The sequence below is a fragment of the Salmo salar genome, chromosome 13 (genome assembly GCF_965601325.2).
Source record: "Salmo salar chromosome 13, fSalSal1, whole genome shotgun sequence".
Lineage (NCBI taxonomy): Eukaryota > Metazoa > Chordata > Actinopteri > Salmoniformes > Salmonidae > Salmo > Salmo salar.
The window spans coordinates 64,672,497-64,692,041 of NC_138303.1; the positions used below are offsets into that span (position 1 = coordinate 64,672,497).

At 43.6% G+C, this 19,545-nt stretch overlaps 1 protein-coding gene across 5 annotated transcripts in view; it reads left to right on the forward strand.

Moving 5' to 3' along the window:
* Nucleotides 1–1,603: 1,603 nt before the first annotated feature.
* LOC106567549 (BRCA2-interacting transcriptional repressor EMSY) overlaps nt 1,604–19,545 on the forward strand; it is a 54,197-nt gene continuing 36,255 nt past the window's right edge. Inside the window, exons 1-12 of one of the 5 annotated variants that reach the window (XM_014136993.3) lie at nt 1,604–2,858; nt 3,968–4,042; nt 5,646–5,754; nt 5,898–5,997; nt 6,141–6,215; nt 6,339–6,514; nt 6,727–6,882; nt 7,123–7,382; nt 7,844–8,087; nt 12,662–12,880; nt 13,073–13,222; nt 13,425–13,598. In XM_014136993.3, coding sequence (XP_013992468.2) covers nt 2,856–2,858; nt 3,968–4,042; nt 5,646–5,754; nt 5,898–5,997; nt 6,141–6,215; nt 6,339–6,514; nt 6,727–6,882; nt 7,123–7,382; nt 7,844–8,087; nt 12,662–12,880; nt 13,073–13,222; nt 13,425–13,598 — 1,741 coding nt within the window. In that variant the 5' untranslated portion in view covers nt 1,604–2,855. The remainder of the gene's footprint in view (nt 2,859–3,967; nt 4,043–5,645; nt 5,755–5,897; nt 5,998–6,140; nt 6,216–6,338; nt 6,515–6,726; nt 6,883–7,122; nt 7,383–7,843; nt 8,088–12,661; nt 12,881–13,072; nt 13,223–13,424; nt 13,599–19,545) is intronic. The other 4 variants (XM_014136994.3, XM_014136995.3, XM_014136996.3 and 1 more) reach the window with 4 other exon arrangements.

Below are 19,545 nucleotides of genomic sequence, written 5' to 3' on the forward strand. Positions count from 1 at the left end.
GCTGTCAGAGCAGCTCACAGATCACTGCACCTGTACATAGCCCATCCAATCTACCTCATCACCATACAGTATTTATTTATTTATCTTGCTCCTTTGCACCCCAGTATCTCTACTTGCACATTCATCTTCTGCACACCCTACCATTTCAGTGTTTAATTGCTATATTGTAATTACTTCGCCACCATGGCCTATTTATTGCCTTACCTCTCTTATCCTACCTCATTTGCACATGCTGTTTATAGATTTGTCTACTGTATTATTGATTGTATGTTTGTTTATTCCATGTGTAACTCTGTGTTGTTGTATGTGTCGAACTGCTTTGCTTTATCTTGGATAGGTCGCAGTTGCAAATGAGAACTTGTTCTCAACTAGCCTACCTGGTTAAATAAAGGTGAAGTAAATGGCGGTCGAACCCATCTATGTGCAGCTAGCCACAATAAGGATTAGCCACAGTAGTGGACTTTGCTGTTAGCCTTCAAAATAAAAGTTTGTCATTGACAGTGATGCAAATGAATACAAATAGTAGAATTATGCCATAATTGAATAGATCACGCTAAACGTGGTTGGAATGTTATATAAAATCAACAAAAGACAATAATTTGTTAATTTGATAAAACTTTGTTCAAATCACACTGGATGTATTATACTTTAGAATTGCATTGGGGGCATACTTATTTCACTGTACAGCCTTACCTATGGAGTGTGGATCAATGACATGTGGTATCAGTCTACTCAGTGACACCCAGAGAACATTAGCTCGTAGCTCTTATTGTGGGACTCTGAAACAACTGTGAATTGAGCCACATTTGTCAACCTATGTGCAATGAACACTATTCCAGAGGGAAAACAATACTGCGTGGATGTTTTTGAGTCTGATAACTCCTAGGAGGACGTTGGGAAAACATATATTGGGTATTGAGAAGACTGATACCCCATTTCATTGATCCCCAATCCTTAGGTAAAGCTGTACAGTGCAGTATGAATGTCAATACACACAATAGGCTGACGGAGGGGATTTCACTCCGTCAGTCCCACGATAAGAGCTATAACGCTAATATTTGCGTAAACTCTTCACAGTTGTGTTCTATGGGTGTCACCAAGTAGACTGATGCCCCATTTCATTGTTTCAAATTCCAGCCTTGTTTAACATTGTCTAGTCTAAATATGGCATTATTCCACGAATTGTAAACTTCTGCATCACTTTTAAATAGGTACTGTAACGACCCTGGGTTATAACAACCCTGGGTTTATAAGCCCGGATATCGACTCTGCTGCTTGAGCATGCTTTTACGGCACAGTCGATAGCGCACTGGACTTCGGGCTAGGTCGAGGGTTGGTGTCAGAAGTGATCGGACCTTGCATTCACGACAGTGCATGTGCTTGGCAAGCTATCGCGAGGACGCACTCTTTGACTGGGTTTATAAGCACGGATATCGACTCTGCGCTCGAGCATGCTTTTGCGGCACAGTGGATAGCGCGCTGGAATTCGGGCGAGGGTTGGAGACCTGCTCCCTTCCGTTTAATTTACAGTACTTTTATTTTGAAAGCAACCCACAAATTCCATCATTGTGCCTAATCCTTATTGTGGCTAGCGTCACAACACATAACCCTGTCCAGTCGAGCGTCATGAAGCTAGCTGGCTGCTTATAACCTTAGCTTTTGGCAACAGGGTTTAGTGGATGGCTAGCTATTTATTTTCAAGAACTGGTTCAATTTCAATAGGCGAACAAGTGGTTACCTAGCTAATACTTACTCACAAGAATTCCTAAATCATTGTCAACAATAATGAAAATGACGGCAGTTTATACTGGTCATTGTTTTCAGGCTGGTTGTATTTGTGCTAGCTAGGTACCAAGCTAAATTTAGCTACCCAACATTCTACAATTAAACTGTGTTATTTGACGTGTATCTTTTTGACACGCAAAGACCCAAACGGCGTTCCATAAAAAGATACACGTCAAATAACACTATTTGACATGTTAAATAAGCTTTTCATTTTATTTTACGTATCTTTTTGACACGCAAAGACCAAACAGCGTTCCATAGGAAAGTCGGAACTCTATGCCGAGTTCAAAGCAATTTCGAGCTTTGGAACTCGGTTTCCGACTTCAGTTGTTCAAGACAACTGGGAACTCGGACCAAAAACGAGCTCGGAATTCCAAGTCGGGAACTCAGGCCTTTTTCTAGAGCGCGGTTTTTTCGACATTAATGATTTGACCTAGTTTCTTTCCCCGAGTTCCCAGTTGTCTTGAACCCATCAATAGAAAGAGGCTCGATTTCCCGAGTTGGAATTCCGAGTTGAATGACCGCTCAAATCGATTTATTTTTGTTTCAGTTGTTTGAACGCATTGAAGTCGGCGATTTCTCAGTTCCCAGTTGTTTGTGAACGCGCAATTATACCCAAAGATGGTGGTACGAAGAACGTCAACAGTGACGTAAATGGTCCTAAAACTAGGGGTAAAAAAAGCGCCTATTTGGATTGATGTCAGTGGATAACTTCATGAGTTTATTTTTTAGAGGTCTTTAAATTATTCTGTATGTTAAAAAAAATATTGGTGATGGCGATTCCTAACTGGATCCATATTTGTTCGAAACAATGGTGATTATTTCCAAGTTATGTGTCAATCCAATCCAGGCTTATGTTTAGACAGTATTATTTCAGGCCCGAGTGTTTTGGCGTCGTTCAATCATGGCGGAATGGAAGGTCTATTGAACTGAGGTGGATCCTCAGTAAATAAAAACATGTATCTGTCATGTTTTGGCGGGTGCAACTGACTTTGGATTAATATGTAGCGAATCGCTTCATCCTGTAAATCAGGACTGTAATAACGACGTTGTGCTTGTCTCAACACTACATGGTAAGTTGGAAGACGGGAAGTTCACTCCGAGTTAGCCGAATAACTTCGGTAACGAATCTAGCTAGCTTACTTGCTACATTTTTCTGGGGGATGCTTGGACAATTTTAAATCATTGATAACATCAGATATGCAAACACAGTTTAACAAGATATTATACGAATATACACTGACTTACACCCCCCCCCCCCCTTGTCCTCAGAACACCCTCAGTTATTCAGTGAATGGACTACACAAGGTTTCGAAAGTGTACCACAGGGATGTTGGCCCATGTTTACTCCAATGTTTCCCACAGTTGTGACAAGTTGGCTGGATGTCCTTTGGGTGGTGGACCATTCTTGTTACACACGGGAGATAGTTGAGTGTGAAACCCAGCGGCATTTCAGTTCTTGACACACTCGAACCATTGCGCATGGCGTCTACAACCATACCCCGTTCAAAGGCACTTCAATATTTTGTCTTGCCCATTCACCCTTTGAATGACAAACATACACAATCCATGTTTCAAGGCTTAAAAATCATTTAACCTGTAACTTTTCCTTCTTCTGCACTGATTGAAGTGGATTTAATAAGTGACATCAGTAAGGGATCATAGACTGACCAGGTGAAAACTGTCATGGAAAGAGCAGGTGTTCCTAATATTTTGTACACAGTGTTTATTTGCTGTAATGTTTAAAGTTGGTAAGTTATATATGGCACCCTTTAGCTTCGGACCGCAACTTTGATCTAGACTAGGTAGATAGCTACAGTCGTAACGGGATATGTGAGTCTCCATATTGCAATTACAGCTTCGCTAGTGTAAAGTTAATCTATTCTTGGCAATATTTCTTAAGTTCTTGATTTGGAAGAAAAGTGTATTTTATAAAGGTCTGTCCAGTTGCATGTGGTTCTAAAGAAAAACAGAGAAATGCAGAAAGATTTTAAATCCAAGTGAGCAATGACTCATGCATGTGTGTAGGTCTTTGTTTTGGTTGCACTGTGACACCCTGTCACTTCTACATGTGGCCGTGTTGAGAAATGCGAGATGTCTGGCAGCCAAAATGACGAGGGAACTCCTGTCAGTGCAAAAGGTGGATTTAATATCTGTCTATTATTATTGTTTGTTTTTTTAGAGCCACCTGCAACTGGACACCGACGTTTATGGTAACATTTTCTTCAGACTCAAGATACGACAAAAGTGTTGCCAAGTAAGTTTCAAGTTAATGTCACATGCACAAGTACAGTGAAATGCCTTCCTTGCAAACTCAAAACCCAACAATGCAATAATCAATAACAATGCATTACTAGAAAAAAAGTGTATCTCCTTATTGCAGCCAAACAGCAGCCTATGTACAACCTTACATTTTTCACTTCCATTCTTTGTGTCCCTTGACAAAACAAAGTAATGACGGGCTTCTCCTTCTTCATTAACAAACACCGGCTCCCTTGGCAGAGGTCAATTAAAATGATACTTTTATCAAAAACTATGGATTTTAGCACCCAAAGAAAAGCTTGCAGTTACACATGACAAACCATAGGTACAAGGAAAGCATGAAATAATGGACATCGACTGGTAGACTCGATGTAGTCAGTGGTACACTCCACTGACACTCATCGCAACTAAAATCTGTTGGAAGGAGTTGAGTTTACTAAGCTAAGAGATCCTAAACCCAATGTTCTGTCGATCCTATTTGTGGTCCGAAGCTAGGCACCCGTAAACTAGACCCGTAGGCAAAGTTAAACCATAAATCTATGCACAAGGACGACTTTTAAACATTTCCACAGAAAATTTTACAAAAACACTTTTACTTGAATAACAGATGTAAAGTTTGACGGTATGTGCCGTTGGTGCCGTCATTCTGTTACCAAACTTTGCATCTGCACTGTTATTTAAGTAAATGTGTTTTGTAAAATGTTCAATTGAAATTGTTAAAAGTCGTCCTTGTGCATAGATTTATGGTTTAACTTTGCCTACGGGTCTAGCTTACGGGTGCCTAGCTTCGGACCACAAATAGGATTGACAGAACATTGGGTTTAGGATCTCTTAGCTTAGTAAACTCAACTCCTTCCAACAGAGTTTAGTTGCGATGAGTGTCAGTGGAGTGTACCACTGACTACATCGAGTCTACCAGGTTGTAGGGTTTGTTTAACTTTGCAATCATTGGTTTTTGTTTGGCATACATTTTAAAGGGGAAAATCAGAAGCTTAGCATCATTCTGTTACTGTGTAATTGCCCCTAGGCTACTGAAAGAGCTAGCCAACTAGCTATGTCATTGATGTCTAGATCGTAACATTATAGCTAACCCTGATTTTTGGATTATTTAAACCTCTTACTGAAAGCATGGTCAGCAGGTTCCAACTCAGGGAATAAGCGTACTCATAACAGACCTTAGGTTAGTTGGCTTGTTTCAATCTAGCTTCGGACAGCAACTAGGATCTTGACGGGACATTCTGTGCCCAATATCCTGTCAAGATGCTAGTTGCAGTCCGAAGCTAGTATCAATCCTGATTTGGAAGCCGCTGGCCGTGCTTGTTTATAGTAACATCCAGAATTGAAGAAACTCATTTATATTTCAAATTAAGGATTTGTATGGTATGGATAATCTGGAACACATTTTTATTGTAACCCTGGACAAGCACACCTAATTCAACTTGTCAACTAATCGTCAAGCCCTGAATGAGATGGGGTTTCCAGGGCTGTAACAAAAATGTGTACTGTTTGGGATACTTGAGGACGAGGGTTGGGAAACACTGGTCTAGAAGATGACATATGTGCCATGTCCTCTCCTCCTCTGCTCACTCTAAATGTAGTTGCTGATTCAGCAGGTGAAACCGCATCTGATCGGCACCATGCCTGTGGTGTGGCCCACCCTCCTTGACCTGGGCAGGGATGAGTGTAAGAGAATCCTCCGTAAACTTGGTAAGACCATTTCTACTTCTCCGGCCTCTCTGGCTTGCCTCATGCGTTAAGTGACTTGTCACTTTCAAAGGACCCAAAATGTTTCTGATGTTTCAGAGTGAAAGCAAAGTTGTTTTTAATGATAGCCTGTATTGCTTCAACAGAGCTGGAGGCATACGCCGGAGTAATCAGTGCTTTGCGAGCCCAAGGCGACCTCACCAAGGACAAGAAGGACCTCCTCGGAGAACTCACTAGAGTCCTCAGGTAAACCTGCAAAGTCACTGTATTTTTTTTCTTCTCCATTGCTAGAGGAACCTAGGAAATATATGTCCCTTTGTAAATACAAACTTTGTCTGTGACTTAATTGCTCATTCTTACTTAGCTAATTGTATGGTTGTCTCCCACAGCATTTCAACAGAGCGTCATCGTGCCGAGGTCCGTAGGGCCGTCAATGATGAGCGCCTTACCACCATTGCCTATCAGTAAGTCATGTTACCCCCCCAAGATGATCAATACTAAAACTACATACACATAATGACTTACTACCAAATACTAGTACACTCATCAGTCCATCAATTTACCATGACAATTCTCATTTGTCACAGCATGTCGGGTCCCAACAGCTCCTCAGAGTGGTCAATCGAGGGACGTCGGCTGGTCCCCTTGATGCCCAGACTGGTCCCCCAGACGGCATTCACCGTGACTGCCAACGCAGTGGCCAGCGCCACAGCCAATCAGAATGCTTCTCTCTTGCTGCCTGCGGAAACAGGAAATAAAGAAGGTAAGATCACCGACAGCTCAAGGTGGAAATTGCCCTTAACCACAGATTTAGGATCAGAATACTTTACTCCTAATCATAACCGGAGGGATTTTGGAGATGAAAAAATATACCTGCAGGATCAACGGAAGAGGGAGGAAGACTATAAATTATCAGTGACTTATCTCGCCTTATAGTGTATTTTTATATGAAGTATGGTTGTTATTTGTTTGCAGTGGTTGTTTGCTACTCCTACACAAGCACCACGTCCACCCCCACCAGTGCCACGGCGCCCAGCGGCAGTGCAACAGCCACGGTGAAATCCCCCCGTCCGGCCAGCCCTGCCTCCAACGTGGTGGTGCTGCCCAGCGGGAGCACTGTCTATGTGAAAAGTGAGTGTCAGAACAGAGATTCCATGTTTGTTTATTCCTTTACTTTGGAAAGAAAAATAACTGTTTAAGAGCGTTGCATTGGTTAAGGGATCTCCGGTGTAACACTCCTTAAACAGAACCTGTAAATCAGAACAGTGCAAAACCTTTTAATGTATCAATGAATTTTTTTGTCTCAAATTCCATTTGTCTCTGTCTGTATGTTTTAGTTTTTCTCTCCCTCTGTCAAACTCTCACTCCCAGGCGTTAGCTGCTCTGACGAGGACGAGAAGCCACGCAAGCGGAGGCGGACCAACTCCTCGAGCTCCTCCCCCGTGGTGCTGAAGGAGCTGGCCAAGGTTGCCCCTCCCTTGTCCAAGACCATCACCGTGCCAGTAAGCGGCAGCCCCAAGATGAGCAACATCATGCAGAGCATCGCCAACTCGCTGCCACCGCACATGTCCCCCGTCAAGATCACCTTCACCAAGCCCACCACCCAGACCACCAACACCACCACGCAGAAGGTGAGCAGGAGAGAACTGTCTGTAATTCGTAAAAAAGACTCTTGTTCTATAGTCAGAGTCAATATAGCTAGGTGTAAGACAAATACTATAGGAATGGTTGAATATGTTTGTATGATCGTAATTTTTGCATAATGTCTGCAAACTTGATGTGCAAGTGATTTTGTACACACACTGAACAGAAATATATAAAGCAACAATTTCAAAGATTTTACTGAGTTACCGTTCATATAAGGAAATCAGTCAATTGAAAGAAATTCATTAGGCCCTATGTATTTCAATTGACTGGGCTGGGGCCCCACAAAATGGCTTTATTACAGACAGAAATACTTCTCAGCACCCCCCAGACAATCCCATCTTTTATTTCAGCCAACACTTTACATGATGCGTTACTATTTTTGTTTAGTATATGAACTTGATTGTACGTGGCTGTATAACTTACTGTTTAATGTCTGATTTGTCAGGTAATCATTGTGACGACCTCTCCAAGCTCCAACTTCGTTCCCAACATCCTGTCCAAGTCTCATTCCCACAACTACGCGGCGGCCATGTCAAAGCTGGTTTCCACCTCCATGCTGACCTCGGCCAGCCAGAAACAGACGGTGTTCATCCCGGCCAGCTCAAGTCCCTCCTTGGCCCCCAACACTGTCGCTGTGACCACCGTGGTCTCCTCCAGCCCGTCTGTGCTCATGTCGACCATAGCGCAGAGTAGGTTTGAGTGTCCCGCAAAATCAAATTTTACTAGTCACATACACATTTAGCAGATGTTATTGCGGGTGCAGAGAAATGCTTGTTCTCCAACAGTGCAGTAGTATCTGAGTGCCTTAGTATCTAAAAACGATTCACAACAATAAATCTAAAAGTAAAAGAATGGAATATATACAGTTGAAGTCGGAAGTTTACATAAACTTAGGTTGGAGTCATTAAAACTCGTTTTTCAACCACTCCACAAATTTCTTGTTAACAAACTATAGTTTTGGCAAGTCGGTTAGGATATCTACTTTGTGCATGACACAAGTAATTTTTCCAACAATTGTTAACAGATTATTTAACTTATAATTCACTGTATCACAATTCCAGTGGGTCAGAAGTTTACATACACTAAGTTGACTGTGCCTTTTAAACAGTTTGGAAAATTCGAGAAAATTATGTCATGGCTTTAGAAGCTTCTGATAGGCTAATTGACATTTGATTCAATTGGAGGTTTACCTGTGGATGTATTTCAAGGCCTACCTTCACTCAGTGCCTCTTTGCTTAACATCATGGGAAATCAGCCAAGACCTCAGAAAAAAAAATTGTAGACCTCCAAGTCTGGTTCATCTGTGGCAGCAATTTCCACACGCCTGAAGGTACCACGTTCATCTGTACAAACAACAGTACGCAAGTATAAACACCATGGGACCACACAGCCGTCATACCGCTCAGGAAGGAGACGCGTTCTGTCTCCTAGAGATGAACGTACTTTGTTGCGAAAAGTGCAAATCAATCCCAGAACAACAGCAAAGGACTCTGTGAAGATGCTGGAGGAAACAGGTACAAAAGTATCTATATCCACAGTAAAACGAGTCCTATATCGACATAACCTGAAAGGCTGCTCAGCAAGGAAGAAGCCACTGCTCCACACCCGCCATAAAAAAAGCCAGACTACGGTTTGCAACTGCACATGGGGACAAAGATTGTACTTTTTGGAGAAGTGTCCTCTGCTCTGATGAAACAAAAATATAACTGTTTGGCCATAATGACCATCCTTATGTTTGGAGGGAAAATGGGGAGGCTTGCAAGCCGAAGAACCTTATCCCAACCGTGAAGCACGGGGGTGGCAGCATCATGTTGTAGGGGTGCTTTGCTGCAGGAGGGACTGATGCACTTCACAAAATGGATGGCATCGTGAGGTGGGAAAAATATGTGGATATATTGAAGCAACATCTCAAGACATCAGTCAGGAAGTTAAAGCTTGGTTGCATATGGGTCTTCCAAATGGACAATGACCCCAAACGTACTTCCGAAGTTGTGGCAAAATGGCTTAAGGACAACAAAGTCAATGTATTGGAGTGGCCATCACAAAGCCCTGACCTTCATTTTGTAGAAAATGTGTGGGTAGAACTGGAAAAGGCGTGTGTGAGCAAGGAAGCCTATAAACTCAGTTACACCAGCTCTGTCAGGAGGAATGGGCCAAAATTCACCCAACTTATTGTGGAAGGCTACCCGAAATGTTTGACCCAAGTTAAACAATGTATAGGCAATGATACTCATTTGGTATGTAAACTTCTTACCCACTGGGAATGTGATGAAAGAAATAAAAGCTGAAATAAATCACTCTCTACTACTATTCTGACATTTCACATTCTTAAAATAAAGTGGTGATCCTAACTGACCTAAGACAGGGAATTTTTACTAGGATTTAATGTCAGGAATTGTGAAACTGAGTTTAAATGTATTTGGCTAAGGTGTATGTAAACTTCAACTATCTATATATATATTTGATCAAGCAAATACAGTAAATATGAGTTGAGTAAAGCTGTATGTAAACATTATTAACGTGGCCAGTAATTCTATGTATATTTTAATTTAACCTTTATTAAACTAGGCTAGTCAGTTAAGAACAAATTCTTATTTACAATACAATACCCCGGCCAAACCCTAACCCGTATGATGCTGGGCCAATTGTGCACCGCCCTATGGGACTCCCAATCACGGCCGGTTGTGATACAGCCTGGAATCGAATCAGGGTCTGTAGTGACTCCTCTAGCAATAAGATGCAGTGCCTTAGACCGCTGCGCCACTCGGCAGCAGCCTCTAAGGTGCAGAGTTGCTTAACTGGGTGGAAGCCATCACTAGCCAGCTATCTTACCATCTGATAGCCTTAAGATGGAAGCTGTTTTTCAGTCTCTTGGTCCCAGCTTTGATGTACCTGTACTGACCTCGCCTTCTGGATGATAGCGGGGTGAACAGGCTGTGGCTCGGGTGGTTGATGCCCTTGACATCGGATGCTGTAGGTGTCCTGGTGGGCAGGTGGTTTAGCCCCGGTGATGCGTTGGGCAGACCGAACCACCCTCTGGATAGCTCTGTAGTTGCATGCGGGGCAGTTGCCGCTCTCAGTTGTGCATCTGTAAAAGTTTGAGGGTTTTATAGGCCAAGCCAAAATATACACACACACACACACACACACACACACACACACACACACACACACACAAAGACACGATGTCTACCGGTATAATGTCCATTGCTCATGTTTCCTGGACCAAGCAATTCTCTTCTTCTTGTTGGTGTCCTTTAGTAGGGGTTTATTTGCAGCAATTTGACCATGAAGGCCTGATTCATGCAGTCTCCTCTGAACAGTTGATGTTGAGATGTTTTTTACTTGCAATCTTTGAATCATTTATTTGGGCTGCAATTTCTGAGGCTGGTAACTCTAATGAACTTAGCCTATGCATCAGATGTAACTCTGGGTCTTGCTTTCCTTTGGCGGTCCTCATGAGAGCCAGTTTCATCATAGCGCTTGATGGTTTTTGCGACTGCACTTGAAGAAACTTTCAAAGTTCTGAATTGACTGACCTTCATGTCTTAAAGTAATGATGGATTGTCGTTTCTTTTTGCATATTTGTGCTGTTCTTGACATAATATGGACTTGGTCTTTTACCGAATAGGGCTGTCTTCTGTATGCCACCCCTACCTTGTCACAAAAAATCTGATATGCTCAAACACATTAAGAAGGAAAGAAATTCCACAAATTAACTTTTAACAGGCACACCAGTTAATTGAAATGCTTTCCAGGTGACTACCTCATGAAGCTGGTTAAGAGAATGCCAAGTGCGTGCAAAGCTGTCCTCAAGGCAAAGGTTGGCTACTTTGAAGAATCTCAAATATAAAATATATTTTGATTTTTACACTTTTGGTTACTACATGATTCCATGTGTGTTATTTAATAGCTTGGATGTCTTTACTATTATTCTACAATGTAGAAAATTGTAAAAATAATGAAAAACCCTGGAATGAGTAGGTGTGTCCAAACTTTGGACTGGTGCTCATTGAACATCTAATTCCAAAATCATGGGCATTAATATGGAATTGGTCCCCCCTTTGCTGCCGTAACAGCCTCCACTCTTCTGGGAAGGCTTTCCACTAGATGTTGGAACGTTGCGGCAGGGACTTGCTTCCATTCAGCCACAAGCATTAGTGAGGTCGGGCACTGATGTTGGGCAATTAGGCTTGGCTCTCAGTCAGTGTTCCAATTCATCCGAAAGGTTTTTGATGGGGTTGACGTCTGGGCTCTGCAGGCCAATCAAGTTCTTCCACACTGATCTCAACAAACCATTTCTGTATGGACATCGCTTTGTGCACGGGGGCATTGTCATGCTGAAACAGGAGAGGGCCTTCCCCAAACTGTTGCCACAAAGTTGAAGCACAGAATTGTCTAGAATGTCATTGTATGCTGTAGCATTAAGATTTCCTTCCACTGGAACTAAGGGGCCTAGCCTGAACCATGACAAACAGCCCCAGACCATTATTCCTCTTCCACCAAACTTTACAGTTGGCAGTAAGCATTGGGGTAGGTGGTGTTCTCCTGGCATCAGCCAAACCCAGATTTGTCTGTCTGACTGCCAGACGGTGAAGCGTAATTCATTACTTCAGAGAACACGTATCCGCTGCTCCAGAGTCCAATGGCGGCGAGCTTTACACCACTCCATCCGATGCTTTGCATTGCGCATGGTGATCTTAGGCTTGTGTGCGGCTGCTCGGCCACGGAAACCCATTTCATGAAGCTCCTGACGAACAGTTCTTGTGCTGACTTTGCTTCCAGAGGCAGTTTGGAACTCAGTAGTGAGTGTTGCAACCGAGGACAGACTATTTCGACGTGCTACAGCACTCGGCGGTCCCGTTCTATGAGCTTGTGTGGCCTACCACTTCGCAGGTGAGCCGTTGTTGCTCCTAGACATTTCCACTTACTACACAATAACTACACTTACAGTTGACCGGGGCAGCTCTAGCACGGAAGAAATGTAACAAACTGAATTGTTGAAAAGGTGGCATCCTATGACTTTGCCACATTGAAATTTGCTGAGCTCTTCAGTAAAGGTATTCTACTGCCAATGTTTGTCTATTGAGATTACATGACTGTGCTCGATTTTTATACACCTGTCAGCAACAGTGTGTGGCTGAAATAGCCAATTCCACAAATTTGAGGTGTCCACATACTTTTGTATCTATCTATTAAGTACACATTTTAAACTGGAATTGTGCATCTCTGATTGGAACACCCTTTCCTCTCCCTGTGCCAGGTGGCTCATCGGCAGGGGTGAAGGTGGCCTCTGCCAGGCTCCCCTCTCCTAAGACCATGGTGGGCTCTCCCACACAGATTCTGTCCCAGTTCCCCAAGCAGCACCCGCAGTCCCCCAAACAGCTGCAGCAGGGCTCCCCCATGGGGGCTGGCGCCATGGGCCAGGCCTCCAACATTCCCCCCAGCTCCAAGCCCATCATCCAGATCAAGCAGGAGTCAGGTGAGTACAGGGCGTAAACCCCAAACCCACTGGCGTTAGTACTCTACACTGAGTTTCCCATTTTCTTTTTAATGAGTGTGCAATGTTTCATTTTCTGGACGTTCTCGCCTGAACTTTAAGTGTACAGAAAATCTGGGGAGAAGACAAATATGTGACCTATGTAATTACTTATTTGTCTAATTGTTCCTATAGGTGTGAAAATCATCACCCAGCAGATGCAGCCCAGTAAGATCCTGCCCAAGCCCTCCTCTGCAGGCATACCCAGCAGCAGCTCCTCCCCCATCATGGTCGTCAGTAGCAACGGGGCCATCATGACCACCAAGCTGGTGTCCCAGCCCACAGGTGTAATTTCTCATAGAAAACTCCCTAAACAGACAGAACTCTTGTCCAAGCATGTGTATATAATACTCAATTAAGTTAATTGTTTAGGCGTTGTTCTGTGTGCTTTTATCCTTTATTCTATCTTTAAATATTGATGTGGTGAAAGAAAACTGTGATAAGCAAGGCCCTTTTTAAATTGAGGAAAAACATTGTTTTTGTTCAGGCACCCAGGCCACTTACTCAAGGCCCGCCATGAGCTCCACTATTGGAGCCAGGATGGCGACGTCTGCCAGTGGTGCCACCTATGTCAAGACCACCAGTGGCAGTATCATCACGGTGGTCCCGAAGTCTCTAGCCACACTGGGCGGCAAGATCATCAGCAGCAACATTGTGTCTGGTGAGACTGGTATTATTATTTTTATACAGTTTAGGGGTGTGAACATTTAAACATTTAAAAAAAATTGTCATCTTTAACTTGAAAAATCCTAACTGAAAAACATATCAAATTCTATTCACAGTGCAGTTATCACAAAACGGTCATAAAACGGGTCCCGATCCACATCATAGGAAAAAAAGTTAAATTAACAAATACTTAACCCAACAAAGCTGTAACTTTAGGCAGGGGAATATACACTGCTCAAAAAAATAAAGGGAACACTTAAACAACACAATGTAACTCCAAGTCAATTACACTTCTGTAAAATCAAACTGTCCACTTAGGAAGCAACACTGATTGACAATAAATTTCACATGCTGTTGTGCAAATGGAATAGACAACAGGTGGAAATTATAGGCAATTAGCAAGACACCCCCAATAAAGGAGTGGTTCTGCAGGTGGGGACCACAGACCACTTCCTATGCTTCCTGGCTGATGTTTTGGTCACTTTTGAATGCTGGCGGTGCTTTCACTCTAGTGGTAGCATGAGACGGAGTCTACAACCCACACAAGTGGCTCAGGTAGTGCAGCTCATCCAGGATGGCACATCAATGCGAGCTGTGGCAAGAAGGTTTGCTGTGTCTGTCAGCGTAGTGTCCAGAGCATGGAGGCGTTACCAGGAGACAGGCCAGTACATCAGGAGATATGGAGGAGGCCGTAGGAGGGCAACAACCCAGCAGCAGGACCGCTACCTCCGGCTTTGTGCAAGGAGGAGCAGGAGGACCACTGCCAGAGCCCTGCAAAATGACCTCCAGCAGGCCACAAATGTGCATGTGTCTGCTCAAACGGTCAGAAACAGACTCCATGAGGGTGGTATGAGGGCCCGACGTCCACAGGTGGGGGTTGTGCTTACAGCCCAACACCGTACAGGACGTTTGGCATTTGCCAGAGAACACCAAGATTGGCAAATTCGCCACTGGCGCCCTGTGCTTTTCACAGATGAAAGCAGGTTCACACTGAGCACATGTGACAGACGTGACAGAGTCTGGAGACGCCATGGAGAACGTTCTGCTGCCTGCAACATCCTCCAGCATGACCGGTTTGGCGGTGGGTCAGTCATGGTGTGGAGTGGCATTTCTTTGGGGGGCCACACAGCCCTCCATGTGCTCGCCAGAGGTAGCCTGACTGCCATTAGGTACCGAGATGAGATCCTTAGACCCCTTGTGAGACCATATGCTGGTGCAGTTGGCCCTGGGTTCCTCCTAATGCAAGACAATGCTAGACCTCATGTGGCTGGAGTGTGTCAGCAGTTCCTGCAAGAGGAAGGCATTGATGCTATGGACTGGCCCGCCCGTTCCCCAGACCTGAATCCAATTGAGCACATCTGGGACATCATGTCTCGCTCCATCCACCAATGCCACGTTGCACCACAGACTGTCCAGGAGTTGGCGGATGCTTTAGTCCAGGTCTGGGAGGAGATCCCTCAGGAGACCATCCGCCACCTCATCAGGAGCATGCCCAGGCATTGTAGGGAGGTCATACAGGCACGTGGAGGCCACACACACTACTGAGCCTCATTTTGACTTGTTTTAAGGACATTACATCAAAGTTGGATCAGTCTGTAGTGTGGTTTTCCACTTTAATTTTGAGTGTGACTCCAAATCCAGACCTCCCTGGGTTGATAAATTGGATTTCCATTGATTATTTTTGTGTGATTTTGTTGTCAGCACATTCAACTATGTAAAGAAAAAAGTATTTAATAAGATTATTTCATTCATTCAGATCTAGGATGTGTTATTTTAGTGTTCCCTTTATTTTTTTGAGCAGTGTATCTTTTTTGCTACTTCATTAACCGGAGCTGTAATGTACGAGGGAGAGAAGCAGCAGAGTTACTCACACCATGTGGTGTGAGTAACGAGGGGTGCAGGGAGGGGCAACTAAGCCGACTCGTGCTGGTAGACTAACTTATTGCTGGTTAGTTATCATCTCATCTGATTACATAGTGTCTGTCTTGACTGTATCAAACCAAGTGAAGTTAGCTAGGTAGCACTAGTTAGGCTAATTAAGACTACGTAACTGTGCACTTTCTCACCTTCCTACAGTAAATAAAAACTCAACTCCATATTAAAGGGGAATATAGGCAAATTTTGAAAATGTGTTTGTTCCTAAGTCCAACAACGAGTCAGAGGGGTCGTCTGTCAGTGTGCACCCCTCTCAGGGAGAGCGAGGTAGAGCGAGAGCTATGTCACATGGTTATACTGCAGCACTAGATAGAACTTATATAAACGTTCTGTCAGAGAGATAGGGCTGTCCTCATGTCGATAGGTTGTTGGTCGACTGAGATTTCTTTAGTCGAGCAGTAGCAAAACCTTTTTTATAAAAAAATGTCATGGTGCGCAAGATACCTGATTCACGCTTGTCTGAGTGGACTGATCCATTGTGGAGGCCGTTGGGATCGCAGAGTCCATCAGTTGACCGAGATTTCTTTAATTGAGCAGTGAAAAATATACAGTACCAGTCAAAGGTTTGGGCACCTACTCATTCCAGGGTTTTTATGGAATCATGTAGTAACCAAAAAATGGTTTAATAAAAATATATTTTATATTTCAGATTCTTCAAAGTAGCCACCCTTTGCCTTGATGACAGCTTTGCACACTCTTGGCATTCTCTCAACCAACTTCATGAGGGAGTCACCTGTAATGCATTTCAATTAACAGGTGTGCCTGTTAAAAGTTAATTTGTGGAATTTCTTTCCTTCTTAATGCATTTGAGCCAATCAGTTGTGTTGTGACAAGGTAGGAGTGGTATACAGAAGATAGCCCTATTCGGTAAAAGACCATGTCCATATTATGCCAAGAACAGCTCAAATAAGCAAAGAGAAACGACAATCCATCATTACTTTAAGACATGAAGGTCAGTCAATCCGGAAAATTTGAAGAACTTTGAAAGTTTCTTAAAGTGCAGTCGTAAAAACCATCAAGCACTATGATGAAACTGGCTCTCATGAGGACCGCCACAGGAAAGGAAGACCCAGAGTTACCTATGCAGAGGAAAAGTTCATTAGCTAACTGCACCTCAGATTGCAGCCCAAATAAATGCTTCACAGAGTTCAAGTAACAGACACATCTCAACATCAACTGTTCAGAGGAGACTCTGAATCAGGCCTTCATGGTTGAATTTCTGCAAAGAAACCACTACTAAAGGATACCAATAATAAGAAGAGAAACACGAGCAATGGACATTAGACCGGTGGAAATCTGTCCTTTTGATCTGATGAGTCCAAATGTTCAGATTTTTCGTTCCAACCACCGTGTCTTTGTTATATCCAGATTAGGTAAATTGATGATCTCCGCATGTGTGGTTCCCACTGTAAAGCATGGAGAAGGAGTTGTGGGGGTGCTTTGCTGGTGACACTGTCACTAGTGTATTTAGAATTCAAGGCACACTAAACCAGCATGGCTACCACAGCATTATGCAGTGATACGTCATCCCATCTGAATTGTGCTTAGTGGGACTATCATTTGTTTTTCTACAGAACAATGACCCAAAACACACCTCCAGGCTGTGTAAGGGCTTTTTGACCAAGAAGGAGAGTGATTGAGTGCTGCATCAGATGACCTGGCCTCCACAATCACCTGACCTCAACCCAATTTGAGATGGTTTGGGATGAGTTGGACTGCAGAGTGAAGGAAAAGCAGCCAACAAGTGCTCAGCATATGTGGGAACTCCTTCAAGACTGTTGGAAAAGCATTCCTCATGAAGCTGGTTGAGAGAATGCCAAGAGTGTGCAAAGCTGTCATCCAGTCAAAGGGTGGCAACTTTGAAGAATCTGAAATTTTTAAATATATTTTGATTTGTTGAACACTTTTATTTTTTGTTGTTGGTTACTACATGGTTCCATATGTGTTATTTCATAGTTTTGATGTCTTCACTATTATTCTACAATGTAAAAATGTTACAAAAACCCTTGAATGAGTAAGTGTCAACTTTTGACTGGTACGGTATATAAAGGCTGTTAAGATATTCATGTTTTAAGAAAGGACTGTATATATTTGGCCTGGCGAAGTGATTTTGTGCGCTGACTGAATGGAAGCTGATCATTTTTTATTCCAAGTCAAGACAGAGTACAAATGCATCCGGCACCGAGACTCTCAATATGTGGTCTCGACACCGGTCTCAAACTACAACACTGGAGCAAACCACAAGTTAAGCTATTGATTTTCGACCTAATTAACTGTTAAATGTGCCTGGCTTTATAAATAATCAGTATATCTACAAAAATAAGTCAGATCGATCAATCAACCAATCAAATGTATTCATAAAGCCCTTTTTACATCAGCCGATGTCACAAAATGCTATACAGAAACCCAGCCTAAAACCCCAAACTGCAAGCAATGCAGATGTAGAAGCACGGTGGCTAGGAAAAACTCAGTAGAAAGGCCGGAACCTAGGAAGAAACCTAGAGAGGAACCAGGCTATGAGGGGTGGCCAGTCCTCTTCTGGCTGTGCTGGGTGGAGATTATAACAGTACATGGCCAAGATGTTCAAATGTTCATAGATGACCAGCAGGGTAAAATAATAATAATCAGTGTTTGTAGAGGGTGCAACAGGTCAGCACCTCAGGAGTAAATGTCAGTTGGCTTTTCATAGCCGAGTGTTCAGAGTTCGAGACAGCAGGTGCGGTAGAGAGAGCGAGTCGAAAAACAGCAAGTCCGGGACAAGGTAGCACGTTCGGTGAACATGTCTGGGTTCCATAGCCGCAGGCAGAACGTTTGAAACTGGAGCAGCAGCACGACCAGGTGGACTGGGGACAGCAAGGAGTCTTCAGGCCAGATTGTCCTGAGACATGGTTCCAGGGTTCAGATCCTTCGGGAGGAGAGGGGGCGAGAGAGCGAATTAGAGGGAGCATACTTAAATTCACACAGTACACCGGATAAGACAGGAGAAATACTCCAGACGTAAGACTAACCCTAGCCCCCCGACACAAACTATTGCAGCATATATATTGGAGGTTGAGACAGGAGGGGTCGGGAGACACTGTGGCCCTGTCTGACGATACACACGGACAGGGCCAACCAGGCAAGATATAACCCCACCCACTTTGCCAAAGCACAGCCCCCACACCACAAGAGGGACATCTTCAAACCACCAACTCACTACCCTGAGACAAGGCTGAGTATAGCTCCCGAAGATCTCCCCCACGGCACGAACCCAAGGAGGGCACCAAACCCGGGCAGGAAGATCACGTCAGTGACTCAACCCACTCAAGTGACGCATCCATCCTAGGGACTGGATGGAAGAGACCAGTGACTCGGCCCCCGTAATAGGGTTAATAGGCAGAGAATCCCAGTGGAGAGAGGGTAACTGGCCAGGCAGGGACAGCAAGGGCGGTTCGTTGTTCCAGTGATTTTCCGTTGATCTTCACACACCTGGGCCAGACTACACTCAATCATAGGACCTACTGAAGAGATGAGTCTTCAATAAAGACCTAAGGGTTGAGACCGAGTCCGCATCTCTCACATGGATAGGCAGACCATTCCATAAAAATTGAGCTCTGTAGGAGAAAGCCCTGCCTCCAACTGTTTGCTTAGAAATTCTTGGGACAGTATGGAGGCCTGCATCTTGTGACCGTAGCATACGTGTTGGTATGTACGGCAGGACCAAATCGGAGAGATGGGTAGGAGCAAGCCCATGTAATGCTTATCAGTAAAATCTTGATATCAGCCCTATCACTTACAGGAAGCCAGTGTAGAGGCTAGCACTGGAGTAATATGATCAAATGTTTTGGTTCTAGTCAAGATTCTAGCAGCCGTGTTTAGCACTAACAAGTGTGTTTAGTGTTTTATCCGAGTAGACGGAAAGTAGAGCGTTGCAGTAGTCTAACCTAGAAGTGACAAAAGCATGTATTAATTTTTGGACAGAAAGATGATTTTTTTTGCAATGTTACAAAGCTGAAAAAAAGCTCTCC